At 31.2% G+C, this 17,295-nt stretch overlaps 1 protein-coding gene across 2 annotated transcripts; it reads right to left on the bottom strand.

Annotated features, from left to right (window-relative positions):
- Window positions 1-1,164: 1,164 nt before the first annotated feature.
- LOC142332559 (uncharacterized) lies at window positions 1,165-17,215 on the bottom strand. Of its 2 annotated transcripts, none has more exons than XM_075379023.1 (2): window positions 16,591-17,215; window positions 1,165-3,840 (listed from the first exon to the last, which is right to left on the bottom strand). In XM_075379023.1, the coding sequence occupies exon 2, from the start codon at window positions 3,740-3,742 to the stop codon at window positions 1,928-1,930; it is 1,815 nt and encodes a 604-aa protein (XP_075235138.1). In that variant the 5' UTR covers window positions 3,743-3,840; window positions 16,591-17,215; the 3' UTR covers window positions 1,165-1,927. The 2 variants fall into 2 exon arrangements, with proteins under 2 accessions (XP_075235138.1, XP_075235139.1); XM_075379024.1 differs by lacking the exon at window positions 16,591-17,215 and adding an exon at window positions 12,293-12,384.
- Window positions 17,216-17,295: the final 80 nt, after the last annotated feature.

Here is a 17,295-nt window from a genome sequence, read left to right as displayed (position 1 = left end):
GGAAGCAATTTATAGAAAGAAACAGATACTATATAGCAAGATGCAATTTTAGTTGAAGCATTTTATAAAGGTTGTTATATTTGGAAACCACTTTTTTTATGAATATGAAACTTGGAGATTAAAAAAAAGCAAAATAAATGACTGGAGGCATCTGAAGTGGTGGTACTGAATGTCCAGAGAAGATTAAATGAACAAAAAAAGAAGTAATGAGAAAATGAAGAATGTCAACAAAAATGGAAGTTCAATCAGAACAATTCAGTATGGGAAAATTAATTTTCTGGAAGATATCATGAGAGGAAAACAATTGATTAAAACAGTACCAGAAGCAAAAAGAAAGGTAGACATGAGAGTAGCTATAAGGTAATTTACAATTCAAAAGAGAAAGGGAGTTACCATTAAATATAAATACAGTATTTAGTTGGAAATAGAAGAAAATGGAAAGGAACCAAAATGAAGAGAAATTACTAAATGATGAAAAAAGACTTACAGCTTTAGTCTTTGAGGGAATCACCAAACGAAATCACTCTTATGTACTGCATAAACTTAGAAGACTATATAAAACTAGAAATGCTAACACTTCATAACAAAGTAGATTAATTATTTTTATTAATCACAAAAGATTAAATCAATTTTCTGTTTGGTTATTCTGACAGGAAATCAACATAAAATAAATAAACAGATTCTTTATTACAAAAATATTTATTTCTTTATTACAATAAATATATAAATCCATTCAAAACAATATGAACAAAACAAATAATATACAATAGATTTGAATAGTAGAATACAATAGTAATGTACAATACTTGATCCTGATTAATACAAGAAATTCATATATATATATATATATATATATATATATATGTATATAGAAATATGGGTGGTCAAATTAACAAGGTAATGCGGACAAATAAAAAAAAATAAATGTAAAAATATTTATGTACATTAGTTCACATAATACAAAGTATACTACATAGAATATTTGGTTATATATATTTCACAAATACATTACTATATTTAAGTATTATTATATCTTAAGTCTTAAATGAAAAGATTTACAGTGGTTGGTGGATGAAGAATTGCACATTGGATAATGTTTGGATTTACTTTTAAGGAAGGTTCAAAGTATTGGCTATGTATTTTAGAAAATAGACAACTCCTAAATCTTTTTAAATATCCCCAAAGTAATCAGTCCCTGCCATTAGGCACAACACAGTCACCTCAGGGTGTCGTGGCAGTAGTCTCTGTCATCCCTGACTTACCCCCCTTCAAAAGGGCTTTCCTAACAGGTTCCCTCCAGTCTCATAGGAACACACCAACTTCCTCTTCTGGACAGCCAAAATGCCCCCTCCTTCCTGAAGAGCTACCCCCCCCCCCCGGCCCTACTCTATAATCTACAGACATGCATTGCACACGTCCTTTGCTGTCCGCAACCCTCTCACACCTTGAGAGTCCTCTATACCAACATCAGGGCCCCCCACTCTTGGGTGTGGGTGGGCCAAAAACACCCTAGGCATAGAGGCTATCCCCCTGGCCCTACACGTCACTACGCTTTGAGCCTAGGCTTCCTAAATTTTTTTTAAGTCTTCCCCATCTAGATTTTTTTATTTTTTATAAACAAATACATCAGAACACAACAACCCCAGCACTGGTGGGTCACGCACTCCAAAATTTTAATACTAATAAAAGATTTTAACAGAAATATATACAATTAGCTGAATTCCCAGCTGACTTCTTAATTTATGTAAATTTCAGTCTTTATTTTTTTCTATCAGTAGAAAACTTACTTATGAACTAACTTTTATGAAAACATACATGTTAAGTACAAAAATAGAAGAAGGTTTAAATCTAATTACATGTTTATTTAAAATGCCGGTTCTCCTGTAGCACATTAATATTGTTATTAATTTTAATGAAAAGATACTGATCACAGTAAATCAATAATTTCTTGTACACCATCAATTTCTGAATGATTTTTATAATAAGAAATTATTGCTTCTTTTTTACTAGGTTGTAGTTCTCTGCTATATAACGGCATTTTATACTCATTCAACATCTCATAAATATAAGGATGTAAAATCTCCTTATTCTCATCTAAGTAACAACTAATATATTGTTCTCTACGTAACAACAAATTTTGAACGATAACAAATGATCGCATGTCCTGAAATTGCTTTACAAGATTTACATAGTTATAACTATCAAAAACCTGTAGTAAATCTGTTAAGTTGCTCCTGATGAAAGCAATAAATTTATCATCAATTTTTGTTATAAATTCATTTATCTTGCTTGTAATCTTAAAATTATATCTGTGATTATCATTACGACACAACATTTCAAAAATATGCGCCTTAGTATTTGGATTATCATTTAAAGACTTCATCAAAAAAATATAATTATCTACATCAACAGTAGATATATTTATTTTAGGTACAATAAATTCAAATTCACTAGTTAAAGGATTTAGTGAAACTAATTCTTTAAATATTTTTTTTATGTTTTTTGCAATAGTAATAGGATTTCTTTCTATGTTGAAAGTATAGAGTAGAGTTCCCTTTTCTAATCCTTCTTCTATACAATTATGATGCAGATCAATTGAATATAAATTGGTATCTTCAAGAGTATCAATTAAATATCGATATCCTTTATATTTAATCATATTTCCATCTAAACCGAGACGAGTTACTTGACTGTTCTTTAAACCATTTGCTAGATATTTAGCACCATGAACTCCTACGCGATTATAACATAAATCTAAACTTGTAATCTGAGTATCTTTTAAGATTTCAGCTAAATATTTAGCACCCTCATGTCGTATATTATTGTAGGAAAGTAAAAGTCGTCTAATCGTATTGTTTTTTAAACCTGATACTAAGTGTTTAACGCCTTCATCTTCAATGCAATTCATACTGATATTGAGATCAATAATGTTAATCTCTTTTAAAAGATTAGCTACATATTTTGCACCTGTACTTTTTAGTTGTTTTTTGCAAAGATTTAATTCAACGATTCTACTATGTCTAAATATTTTAACTAAATATTGAATGCCATTAGTTTGCATAACGTGACAATTGTGTACATTAAGATTCATAATTTCAATGTCGTTAAAAGCCTGAGCCAAATATTGAGATTCAATAGCATTCAATTCATCAGAATTCAAAGTTAAATCGACAATAGGAATTTCTTTAAATCTTTGATTTAGATAATTTACAGCGTTAGTTCCTATTCCATCACCATAAAGAGTGACGTTCGCAATTTGATGCATTTGAGAACTGTACGATGAAATTATGCGAATGTAATTTTGACAATTTGCACAATAATTGATATCAAGTTTAAGACTACACCTTTTAGTATAACCTTGGGCAAGATCTAAGTACTGAGCTCCACAGACACCTATATTATTTTCTCTAAGATCTATTCTAGTAATTTGAGTATCTTTCAGAATTTCCGCTAGATATTTAGCACCTTCATCTCCAATATAATTATCACTAAGATTTAAATCAGTCACTCGACTTTCTTTTAGATGGCGAGCGAGAAATTTAGCACCTTCATCACCTATCTCATTTCTGAAAAGATTCAGAGTAGTAATTTGAGTATCTTTCAGAATTTCAGCTAAATATTTAGCACCTTTATCTCCGATAATATTACAACTAAGATTCACAATAGTAACCTGACTATTTTTTAAACGTTGAGAAAGTGATTTAATTTCTTCATCTCCGAGGATATTATCACTATGATTCATATTTATTTGGGTTACACATAGATTACTGAAAGAATCACTAGTACTGATCACTGCTGTAAGGTATTATCTTCTGTGTTTGTTGGCCACAGCAAAAGTACCTGAAAAAAAATTAAGAAATACAACTACAAATTCTAATAGTCACAATACTTTTATTTTATGTTAATGGCTGAAATATAAAATGAATATAAAAATATATAAATTTATATATTATTATTATAATATATGACTATATTATATATGTATATTATTTATATTTTATATAAATTATAAATGAATATAAAATGAATAAAGGCATAGTTTTTTGAAAAAGAGTGTTTTTTTACTTTGTCCCAATAAATTTGCACAGTATATTATATATATATATATATATATATATATATATATATATAGCTTAAGTAAAGTTATCTCTAAACAACCCCTCTTCAGTAAATGCTAAAATAAAAAAAATTCAAAAAACCTTTGTGCATTTTAGGTCTAGGGTATGCAATTTAAAAAACTGTAAAAATTTCTTTATAGCTATATATATGTATTAATCAAAAATTGTTTGTTGATAATGTACGAGAGCATATAATGAATGTCATATATTTTTAAAACATATTTGAATTAGCTTTATGGTTTTAATAATAAGCTTGTTGCCTGGTCAAAATTATACATTAATAGATTTTACTTTCTGGGCAAATACATCTAAAAGAGCTATATTGTAGAGGAAGGTTTGCTTATCATGTCAAAAATGGGGTATTGTGGTTTTTTAAAATCTTTACATTTTAGGGTCCAACTAGTTACCACACTGATTTTGGCTTTATATCTTTGCATTGACTGAAGTAATTTGTCTCAAATTGGTTTGATATGAGACATTGATCGTATTCATTTTTTGTTCAAAATTCGTGAAGGAATGGATGGATATCGTGAAAGAACAGATTTCAATTTCCTTCAGAAGAATTTCAGAGAAAAATTTATTAAAGTAAATTTATTACCTACAATTTTTTTTCACAAATAACCCTATATGAAGTATAGAACTTAAAAACATTTTTTTAAATATTTAAACTGAAGGGAGATAGAAAAAAATAACAAAAAACTTATATTTCAGTTTTAAGAGGTTAGGGTTATTTTTGAAAAAAAAATTGTAGGTAATAAATTTGCTTTAATAAATTTTTCTCTCAAATTCTTCTGAAGGAAATTGAAATCTGTTCTTTTGCGATATCCATCCAACCCTTCATGAATTTTGAACAAAAAATGAATGTGATCAATGTCTCATATCAAGAAATATTGAACCAAATTTGAGAAAAATTACTTCAGTCGATGCAAAGATATAAAGTAAAAATCAGTGTGGTAACTAGTTGAACTCTAAAATGTAATGATTTAAAATATCATGATACTCCATTTTTGACATAGTCACCATACCTTCCTCTATAATATGTTGTAAATGTTGTGAAAAACATCTGTTTCAGAGGGTGTTTTACAGTTTGTTGGATATGCTCAGGTCTCAAAGGTTCACTGTCACCTTGTCTCACGACACTTGATTTGTAACCCTGGACAAATAAACGAGTTTTATGACTAAAAATTACCTTCTTCCAGACATCAGCAGTCCATGATTTATGTTTTTTGGGCCAATGCTGAACATTTTTCTTCATTCTAGGAGTTAATTGTTTTCTCATTGGTCTTCTTGCTTTTTGGCCAGCTTCCAGAAGCCTACAGGGCATACAGTTGAACTACTAACTTCAAAACCAGTTGCTAATAAATTTCTTTTAAGATTTGAGCTTGTTTTCCTTGGATTACTTTTACTATTTCTTACTAGAATTTTATCAGTTCTTGGAGCAGTTTTCTGTTTGCGTACACATTTTTCTCTCCATTTTGGAAATGATAACATTTTACATTGGAATATATAGTTACATATATGACCTTGATCTTTTTGAAGGTCATGCAGCTAACTATCAGAGATAGTTATACAGGTGATAGTGTTATACGAGTTACATGTTTTTGAAGGTTGTACTACTTTATCCTGGAATATTTATATTCTAGGCCATTTATCTCGCAAACTATGGGAAAGAGCTTAAAACTGACCACACTATAGCGTAACAAGCTCAAGGTGAATGAATAATAATAATAATAATATAATAAAAAGTACTATCTTAGTATATGCTTAAGTCTTGATGCTGATTAAAAAAAAACTCTTGATACTGAAACATTTTAATTAACTTCAACTGATTTAAATCTTTAAGTTATAATTCTCCTAATTTCTGATATAATTAATTGAAGCATGGTATAATGAAATAAGCAAAATGTTTTTAATTTTCGTGGCATCACAGTGATTTTCTTTTAAATTATTTTTTCCCTCGTTTTATGTTAGCAAATGACATCATTCAACAAAATTGGACTGCCAGCTAGTGTTTTATATAAACAAATAAAGAAGATAATGTCATAATGCCAAATAAAAAGATTTACAGTGACCGGTTGGTGAAGAATCACACATTAAATAATGTATGAATTCATTCTATTGATTAGCTTAAAGAAATGGCAACGCATTTGAGAAAATAAACAATTCTTAAAATTTTAATACAAATAAAAGACCTTAACAAAAATATTCTTTTAGCCAAATTCCTAGCTAACTGCTTAATTTATGTAAATTCCGGTTTGATTTTTCTCTGTAAGAAGTTATTTTTATGAATAAAAACTGCACGGTGAATGGTAGACATGTAAATATAAAAATAAAATTAAGTCTAAATTTAACAGCATTTTTATTAATTACAATGTTGGTTTTTCAGTAGCCATGTTAATCTTGTTATTAATTTTACTGAAATGATATTGATCCTAGTAAATCAATAATTTCCTGCCCACGATCAATCTCTGAATGATTTTTATAATAAGAAATTATTGCTTCTTTTTTATTAGGTTCAAGTGTTTCATTATACAATGGCATATTATACTCGTATAACATCTTATAAATATAAGGATGTAAAATCTCTCGATTCATATCTGTGTAACAAGTTCTGAAGTATACCATACAATCACATGTTCTAAAACTGGTTCACAATATTTACATATTTATAACTATAAAAAACTAGTAATAAATCCGGTAAATTGCTGTTTTAAATGCATTACATTTATCCTGAATTTCTGTAATAAATTTATTAATGTTATTAATTAGTATTAACTTGTGGATGCGTGGACAACGTCGGGGGTCCGCGAAAGGTTTAACATAAAGAAAAATAACTGGGATCTATTTTCATTATTATGAAAGTTAAACCAAATTGGTAACGATTTTTATATCCTCAGTAAAATATTATAGATAGGTACATAAAATACAAGTAATGAAGAACATCGCACGGTGGAAGTCAGGTCGAAGCGGCCGTACCGATATATCTGTGCAGGTTAACACAGGCCTTTCACCCGGAGGTCCCGGGTTCGAATCCCGGTCAGGCATGGCATTTTTCACACACGCTACAAATCATTCATCTCATCCTCTGTACAATAATGCTTAACTGCGGCCCCGGAGGTTAAAAAAAAAAAAAAAAAAAAAGAAAAAAAAAAAAAAAAAAAACAGTGGTTTTTTTTCACAAAAATAAAATGTTATATTTTCTTATATCTTCAATTTGTGTCCTTTTTTACAGATAACAGTATGAGTGAGCCGAAGAAAAAAATACAGACAACATAAGTACTGAATAGTACTTCAAAAAGAAATAGTACTTTACCTATGTGCCTTCTATGCAATAAAACATTTTCAAATAATCAATTTTTTTCTGGGCGAAAAACGCTTCGGTGTTATCATCGCCCGAACACGAAGTATGTGTTTTAAAAAACTAAATGTTAAAAATTAAATAAAAAGAAAACACGTTTAAAACAATTAAAATACATCTTAAAATGTAAAAACCTTTACCGTATGCTAAAATCAAAATAGATACACAAAGATATATCACGTTATATATCTGACGATTAAAATTACAGTGTATCATTATAAATAGCTGAAACACAGTAATTGAAATATTTGAATACAAACGGACGGCCCTAAAGAATCATAAAACATAAGATAACTTCGTATCATTATTCTCTAGAAAAGTTCGAATGTTAGTTTCCAAGTTAAACTAACGATGTAATACCGCATAACGGATACAATCCACAAGAATGTGATGCACTGTCAAGTCGACAATCGCAACGAGCACAAACTGGTCCATCTGTTTGTGTTATCAGATATCGGTAAGTGTTAGTGTGTCCTATTTGCAAACGGCAGTTAATAACCTCCACCTGACAGTTAATTCTGCATGAGGAGCTCCACGGTGAAACAGTGTTCTTAATTGGACGAAGCTTGTTGTTTGTGGTGGCATTCCATTTACTTTGCCATTCATCATGAACCACTTTCTTCAGGAAACAGACAAGATCATTTATAAGTGATACGGTCGGTGAAAGGAGGCTGGAAACAACCCTCTTTTGCCGAATTATCTGCGTGCTCATTGCATGTGAAATTCCTATATGGCTGGGGATCCGCAGAAGCTCACCGTTGTATTACGACTAGTCATCTGCGAAATAATACACTGAATCTCACAAACAACAGGGTATCTAGAGTATACATCACTAATTGTCTGTAGGGTACTCATGGAATCTTAGCGAACAAGAAAATGTCAAAATTTTGGGCTAACCACACTAATGGCATACAGTTTGTGACGAAAATACTGGAAATATTGGGAAGGCCTAACATGTACGTTCTGTTGCCAACTAGAAAACCACAACCAACCGAATTAACGTTTCTAGAGCCGTCCGTATAAACTGTAACATCGGGATTCATGCTATTTCTGTTGTTATAAAATTCGTTTTGTACTACAAACGGATTTGTGTTCTTTTTATTATATCGACAAAGATCAAAACTTCTTTGAATCAATGAAACCTTCTAAGCTTAAAGAACATTTGACAAAAGTCCAAAACGACAAAAAAGATTTAACTATCTTTGAAACAGTCAAAGAAGAATATTTGAAAACACCGTCGTTGCGATAACATCTGAGAGAGATGAAGATGAACTGAGAGCTGTTTATAATATTTCTTTACTCATTGCAAAGTCCGGAAACCCGCACATCATTGGGAAAGAGTTTATTTTATCCGCTTCAAGTGAAATAACACGCACCGTGCTGCTTAAATTAGCTTTCGATATTATAAGAATTCCACTAAATTATAATACAGTACAACGAAGGATTAACGAAATCGTTCAGTGTAAAAAATTTTTTATGCGAGTATTTAAAAACATCTGAATTCTCTATATAGCTTGATGAGTCAACTTTGTCAAAAAATGAAGCTTTACTTTTAGCTTATGTAATTTGTAAAAGAAAAAAACTTTTACAAGAATTGTTATTTGTCAAGCGTTTAGAAACTGATATAAGATGAAACAACATTTAAGATTTCAAAAGATTACGGCTCACTAGAGTATGTCATTAGACCAGTTAATAAAATCAAAAGGAATTACTTAAATCAGAGATTATTTCCTCAACTTTGTTTGGAAAATGATGAAGATTATACAGGGTCAATCACGGGAACCGGATGTTTTTGAAATAATCATAAAAAATTGAATATTTACTTAAAAAAAGTTTTATTGGTACTGAAACACTTGTTAAATAAAAGCATTTGTTACTTACTCATGAACGAAAAATTATGTCCGGCAAGTGATGTCCATTTTGGGCAATACATTGTTGTAGCCTATCACGGCATCTGGCCTCAATTCTTTGCAGCATGTCTACATCAATCTGGGTGACGTGATTACGAATTGCGATCTTTAGGTCCTCCAATGTACGCGGTTTATTGCCGTACACACGCGATTTCAGAAACCCCCACCGAAAAAGATCACAACTACTCAAGTCGGGGGACCGAGGGGCCAAGGAATGTCGCCGAATCTGGAAACGATCCGTCCCGGAAACAAGTTACGGAGAACAGCCATCGTTGCGCTCTCTGTGTGCGCTGTAGCTCCATCCTGCTGGAATAACACATTTTGAAAATCGATTCCCCGATTTCGTAACTCAGATATGAAAAACGTATTCCACATCGCAATGTAACGATCAGCTGTTACTGTTACGGCAGCGTCATTTTCTTCAAAAAAATATGGTCCAATAACGCCGACCTTTCCTATTGCACACCAGACAGTAACCTTTGGGCTATGAAGTGGTCTCTTGTGAAGCCGATGTGGGTTTCTTTCTGCCCGATACCGGCAATTCTGTTTGTTGACGAAGCCATTCAGATGAAAATGGACTTCGTCACTCATTAAAAATAACAAATTTTCATTTTCTTCAAAAACGGTAAGCATTTGTCGACAAAATTGTAATCGCTAGGTGAAATCTTGCTCGTTTAACTGGTGCACGACGGTTATCTTGTAAGGATGGAAATACAGGTCTGTATGCAGAATTCGTCTTACCGTACTTGTGCTCATTTGAAGCGCTGCTGAATGCCTCTGAATAGAGCGGCGTGGGCTTCTGACAATGGCTTCCCTTACTCGTTCGATGTTCTCCGGAGTGCTAGCAGTTCGTCGAGGACCCGGTGGTTTTTTCTTCAATATTTAACCGCTTGTTCGAAGGTTGTTTTCCCGTCGCAATATTGTGTTACGAGAAGGGACACTTGCATTACGATGGATATTAAACTGACGGCGGAAATCTCGCTGAACAGCAGTTACGGATTCGTCATTTCGCACAAAACTGTCATACGCGTACTGGCGTTGGTATAGCGTCCACGGCTCCATCTCAACGACTAAAATGTAAATGTTATGAACAAAGGAAACGTCAGACACCAGCCACGTGCCCCTCCCACCACGAACGCCCGAGTACAACCCACTTCAAAAACATCCGGTTCGCGTGAATGACCCTATAATCGTTTACTACTTTACTAGTTCGTTGGTTATCTAAAAGTCCATGTTTGGATCGATTTTATGGACTTTCTGATTCAGTGTTGGAATTCCTGCAAAGTAATGACAATGATTTACTGCTCAATTCAAAATATGACAGCTTACAAAACTGATTTATTTGCCACATTTAATAAAACCAATTTAAAGTTCCAAGGTGATCGATTAAATTTAATCAAAATTAATAGTTTCAGTGTTTGCTGCAAAACATTTTCTATACAAAGAAAACTTGCAGAGAGAATTCTCTCGGTTTCAAAATTGCAAAAAGGAGATGAAAATTTGCTTACTTCTGTCAACACTTATCGGCTCTTCATTCCGACCTCAGAAAAATATTTTAAGACATTCTTCACTTGGTCATCCCAGATCGGGTGTCGGGCCCTTTTGTAAGTAGGCCCGCAAACTCGGATGAATCCATATTAATACAAGAGCAATTTATTGAATTATCCAAAAATGAGGAGCTGAAACCAATGTTTGAACAAGAATACTACTAATTCTGGTTATAGAAATAAATACCAATTTTAAATCCTGGATTATGGGTCATGGTACAGAAGCTGTTAATTGTTTTCTCGTCTTTCTATTTAGTTGGACGTGGATTTACTGGTTATGAGCCTCATCACCAAAAATAAAATAGACTGGAAATCAGTGCTCGTGGAGATTTATGACTGTTAAAAACAGAGCAGAATATAGGTAAATCTCTTATCATCCCATCAGGTTCACCCATCTCATTGAAAAAAATTAAAATAAATGTTGTTTTGTATTTTAATACAAAAGTTATAATTTGAATAAATACAAGTTTAAATATCACAATGTTTTAATTATATTTTATTATTACGTCACCATTTGTCATTCAAGACAAGTTAAATTTGTAATTTCTCTATTACGCATTGTGTTATTTCAATTGGGGGTTCGTGGTCAAGGTATTGTTATAAAAAGGGATCCATGGGCATAGTAAGTTTTGAAACCACTGACCTAGATCAAAAAAATATATACATGAACATACGAGTGTGTCGTACTGCTTTTGACCTTATATCTCAGGATTGATTCAACCGATTTTTTTAAAATTTGGCTCAAATATTTCTATATATGAGGCACCGATCACGTTCATTGTTTGTTCAAAATTCGTGAAGTAGTAGGAGGATTTCGCGAATACTCAAATCTCGGTTATGCTCATAGGCAGTTTATAGAAATACTTATTAAAGCGAATTAATTACATATAACGCATATATCAATAATACAATCAAAAACTTTTTTTAAAAATCAAACTCCACCTCCGAAGTTGAAATAAATGTTTTTTTTGTTATTTTGCTCTACCTCCGATCGGCTTAAGTATTTTACAAAATCAGAGTTTAACTTCATATGTAGAGCCCTGTTCTGAGAGGATCTGATGGTCTGGATTGGGTAGTGAATACGAAAGAGAGAAAAAACAAATAAAACAGCATATCAACGTTATTTGAAGTTTGTCTAATTTATAATTGTACCAGAAACGCAAGAAGAATTTATGAATCGACTGTAATAATGGAGAGCAATATGATATATAACATTTGTTTACAAGAACAGAAGACGTAACTAAGAACAGTTGAATAAACATTACAATTACATTCACAAAATAAAATATAAAAAAAAAACATGAATTCAGACACATAATTAACTAACAGTACAAAAACATATAGCACGATGAGCCTTACCGAGCACAACATCTCACTTAAAAAAAATCTAATTCTAGATTTTCCGACAATACAGAAACAGCCGTGAGCAGAAAGTAAAACATTAAATAAACTCTTTAGATAACTAAAATCTTGTAAAGAGTTTGACGCAACGATATATTGACAACAAAAGAACAATGTACACAGCACCGAAGCTAACACATTCAACGCACACAGAGAACAGACTGGCGACAGCTGGTATCGGCATTCGCACAAAGGTCAGAATTGTTATAATAAACAACCTTGGGTTATATTGTTTATAACACCATTCACTTTCTTTTTCCTGTTTAGCCTCCGGTAACTACCGTTTGGATAATACTTCAGAGGATGATATGTATGAGTGTGAATGAAGTGTAGTCTTGTACATTGTCAGTTCGACCATACCTGAGATGTGTGGTTAATTGAAACCCAACCACCAAAGAACACTGGTATCCACGATCTAGTATTCAAATCCGTGTAAAAATAGCTGGCTTTACTAGGACTTGAACGCTGGAACTCTCGACTTCCAAATCAGCTGATTTGGGAAGACGCGTTCACCACTAGACCAATCCGGTATAACACCATTCACTGATTTGTTGATAAACCCAAGTCCGTTAATGCGAAATCGGTAAAACTGTGGTTTCTCGAACAACGTTGTGTCTGCGACTTTGATCAAAAACTGAATAAGCACCGTCTACAATTTTTTTTTTTTAAATAACAAATCCCAGATTTAAGATGCAGAAGATTTTTTTTTAAATGTATTTTTCTTATTTTAGCCTTTATTCAAGGAGGTATATGATCTTTAAATTTACTTAAGCTTATTTAATAATCTTGTTAGATTTAATTTTAAAACTAGCAAAAAGTGTGTGTAAAAATATTTTATTTTAATTAAACAAAATACCACAGCGACCAAAAAAAATTTTTTAGAAACTAAAATTTAGTATGTGTTGGTGTATTTTATTTTAGTTCCAACTGTAAATCATTAATTTTATATTAAACATTATAAAGTATTACTAAAAACATTAAAAAATTTGCTTAATTTCTAATACTGTTAGTACATTTTTGTTATTGTTTTCTAAAAAGATTAAATAATTTTATTTCAAAAATAAAGGTCAGACCCTTAATGTTTGAATTAAAAAAACTTGACAAATAGACCGACCGAAATAATTCATTTAGATGGAAAAAAAAATTGTTAACTGGACTTTTATATGTGGAAATAGTAAAGAGGCTAAACATAAAACATAAACATAAAAAAATAAATGCGTGAGCGATGGTGGTAGAGGGTTGATTTCTGGGGATTGAAAAGGGGGTCAAAAATGGTATTGCGATTTCCGGCGAAACTTGACGTCAAAAAAATTTTAAGTTATTTAAGACAAAGTATACTTTCACCAAAATTCGTCAAAATTAAATTATATTTGTGGAAATGAAAAATTAAAAAAACCCGAAAAAGGAAGATTTTTCCCATTTTCTCTGAAATTATGAGGTTATGTTAAAAAGTGTTCTCTACAAAAGTTATAGATTTTTGCATGATCTACAATTTTTGTATTGAAAATTTTTTTCAAACCCCAAATAACCCTTTCACCACCTCCGTTAACGCATTTATTTTTTTATGGTTATTATAAGCCTGTTTACTATTTCCACTTATAAAAGTCCAGGTAACAATTTTTTTTTTTAAAGTGTAATTTGGCTTGACTAACAAAAAGCACAGCCTATATTCAATTATATTGCGCGTCTTCTACATAGAGAATAAAGAAAGGAACTTGTTTTTACAATTGAAATCAATTTTAATTGTTCTGTGTGAGCGTAAACAGATAAGTTATACTTATTTTGGCGCGTTAGGAGAAACTGATCACAGTATATTTTCAGAAAGTTACGTTATTTGCGCGCGTCGATGTAACACACCATGAAAATTTGCGCAGGCCCAAGTGGATCAGTTTGCTCGCAAGTGCGTGTAGTGTCTAATTTAGTCAGTCGTTCGTGATTGGCACGAGTTGTAAACATACAGATATTGAGTGGTAATAAATATATATTTATATACACGGATTTCTGAAGACAGATATTTCACTGTCAATATTGTGGTTAGTATTCATAAAACTTTATATATATTGCAGCGTATATTTATTTATTTATTTTTTTGTGAAAATTGTGTATCAAGATTTGAGGTTATATTTATAAAGTATTATATTTTATGTGTAAAATTTTATTTTTTAATGACGGAAATACCACACATCAGATAAATTCTTGATTTTGCATAAATAATTTTAAATTTACTAAAATCAAAATTTTTGATAAAATACACTATTATAAAATAAAACTATTTGTATCGTATTTTTCATATCATAATCCTCGTGCCTATTTAATCGTCATCCGAAGAATTAATGGAACTAAACTAATCGAAATATATTCCATGAACTTTGTTTTATATGACAACAAATACTTCAATATCTTTTAAACTGCATAAAATATATATTATTTAATTTAAGTGTTATTTATTCACGCCAAATAAGTATAAATTCTTATGTGCGCACATAAGTACACACGAGATTTTTTTTTATATCCACAATATTAAAATCCCACAGGATTTTTAGTTTTATATACATATTTTTAAATATTTTCTTCCATTCTTTTACTATAAGATATAGAAAATATCAATTAAGTTACGATTGCGATACGAGAAGACCGTTTTCGCTTTTTTTATAGCCTTTTGCGGTTTACTAAAGCTACCTGGTACAGTGAACTGCACGATTCTAACAACGTTTATGTTGTCAGTACAACATTTAGGGTTTCTATGTAACTCACTACGAAATAAAAACTTGCCCAAAAATCGGATGAACCTTTCCGCATATATGTTGCGCAGCGTCTCTAGTATGGCCTTCAATCACGCCGCGTCACTTGGTTTAGCTGAACACGCGCAGCTACCACGTAAACATGTCTACAACAATAGCATCTCCCGCCAAGTGTGGTGCGTGCGGTAATTCGATTTCTTTAGGCTGAGGGGTGTAATGCAGCTGAAATTCATCGACGAATAAGAAATGTGTACAATGAAACTTCAATGAGCGACAGCAAAGTACGAGACAATGGTGCAGGAACTTTAAAGCAGGACGTACAGATGTTCATGATGCAGGCGGTCAGAGAAGGAAGCGAGTGTCAACTTTTTCAAGTTTTCGTTGGGAAGTGTTTGATCACCCACCATACAGCCCGGACTTGGCTCCATCCGATTTTCACCTCTTTGCTCACATGAAACGCTGGGGCTAGGAGGACAACAGTTTGGCACAGATATCGAGCTGCAGACCAGCGTAGAAACATGGCTGAAAACACAGGCGGCTCCATTCTATGACGAAGGTATTGGAAAGTTGGTACCACGCTACGACAAATTGCTAAATCGGAGTGGCGACTATGTAGAGAAATAGCGTAACTATGTAAGTACTTGCTAAAATAAAAAATTTTTTATTTTCACAAGTTTTAATTTCGTGACCGATCGGACCTTGAAAAAAAATAACCCTAGTAAATATATATTCGTATAATTTGTGTTATTAAATTCAACATTTTTTTTGTTAAATTTAATACTAAAAAGATAAATAAATTATTAAACGCAAGAAATTTATCATTTAACTAGCGGACCCGACAGACGTTGAGCTGACGTGGCATTGTTCTTTAATAAATGCACAACACATAAATATAAGTTTATTTAAGTTAAAATTAGCAGGAATGTGGACAAAATTTCATTAATTTGACTATTTTCAGTTGGTGATTGTTATATTATTGTAATGGGTTTATTGATCAATTATTTGTAGTATGGTTAATATTTATTTTCACTAAATATTGAGATGTCTGATGAAAATTGAATTAAAAAATCGAAACGTCGTAAAATTAATAATTAGTATAATTAATAAATTTTCATCCACATTACTGCTAATTTTAACTTACAATCATTCTAAAAAAGTACAAAAAGTAAAAAAGTAAAAAAGTTTTATTTAATAATTTTGAAGTTTCATAACCATATGATACCTTAATTAATCAATTAATAAAAAAATTAAAGCACTGTAAAAAAAGCGACGTAGTTAAAATTTTAATAGAAATTTCTATCATTTTTCTCATTCTTTATTTTAACATTTATTTTACCAAATTTCAGATAATTGTAAATTTAAAACAATTTTAGAAAATTTTTTATAAAATTAATCAGCTACAAAAATTATAACTTCAATTTTTAAATATACTTTAAACTATAATTTTTATAATAATTATTATAAATAACTTATATTTTAATTTTATAAATGTTATAATATATTTTACAAACTTACGTTTTTATTTTCAAAGAGCCGTTCAATACTTCATAAGTTGCATAGAATCAAATGAGAACTGATAATTTAAATTTGTAGATTAAGTTGATTGTTATTGAATGGACGTGTATACATCATTAAAATTCATGTAAAATACTCACTTCAATACTGCACCTTACAAATTTGCACAATGTATATTTTTTTAATTACACTTTAAAACGTTATTTCAATAAATAATATTCTCAATAAGCGTGCAACTAGCAGACACGGCAATGCTTCGCTATTGCTAGATTTGAGTATACATACAGATTAAATGAACACAATTGAAAGTTTCATAAAACTTTAAAAAACTGAAATTAGGAACTTCACAAAATTTAACCTTTTAAAGTCAGAATGTAAATAAATCCAAATGGCAAAACAACAGCACTACCTATCGGATTTATTCACACCACTCTTTAATCACAGTATTCGGTGGAAAATAATTTTTTAATGAAAAGGGTTGTGGCTGCAAAATCATTAAAATTCATACTGAACATTAAGAAACTTACAAAATATTACGGAACTACACAAAATTTAACCTTTCACTTTATTAAAGTTAGAATGTAATTAAATTCAGTTGTCAAAACAGTACTACCGATCGGATTTAATTCAAACCACCTATCGGTTTTAATTCTTTAATCCACTCTTCTTTCGCCAGAAAGAAACTGGTGAAAGACGAGTGGATTA

This window comes from Lycorma delicatula, chromosome 11 (assembly GCF_047948215.1).
Source record: "Lycorma delicatula isolate Av1 chromosome 11, ASM4794821v1, whole genome shotgun sequence".
Classification (NCBI taxonomy): Eukaryota; Metazoa; Arthropoda; class Insecta; order Hemiptera; family Fulgoridae; genus Lycorma; species Lycorma delicatula.
This window is presented reverse-complemented; position numbering and strand designations above follow the sequence as displayed.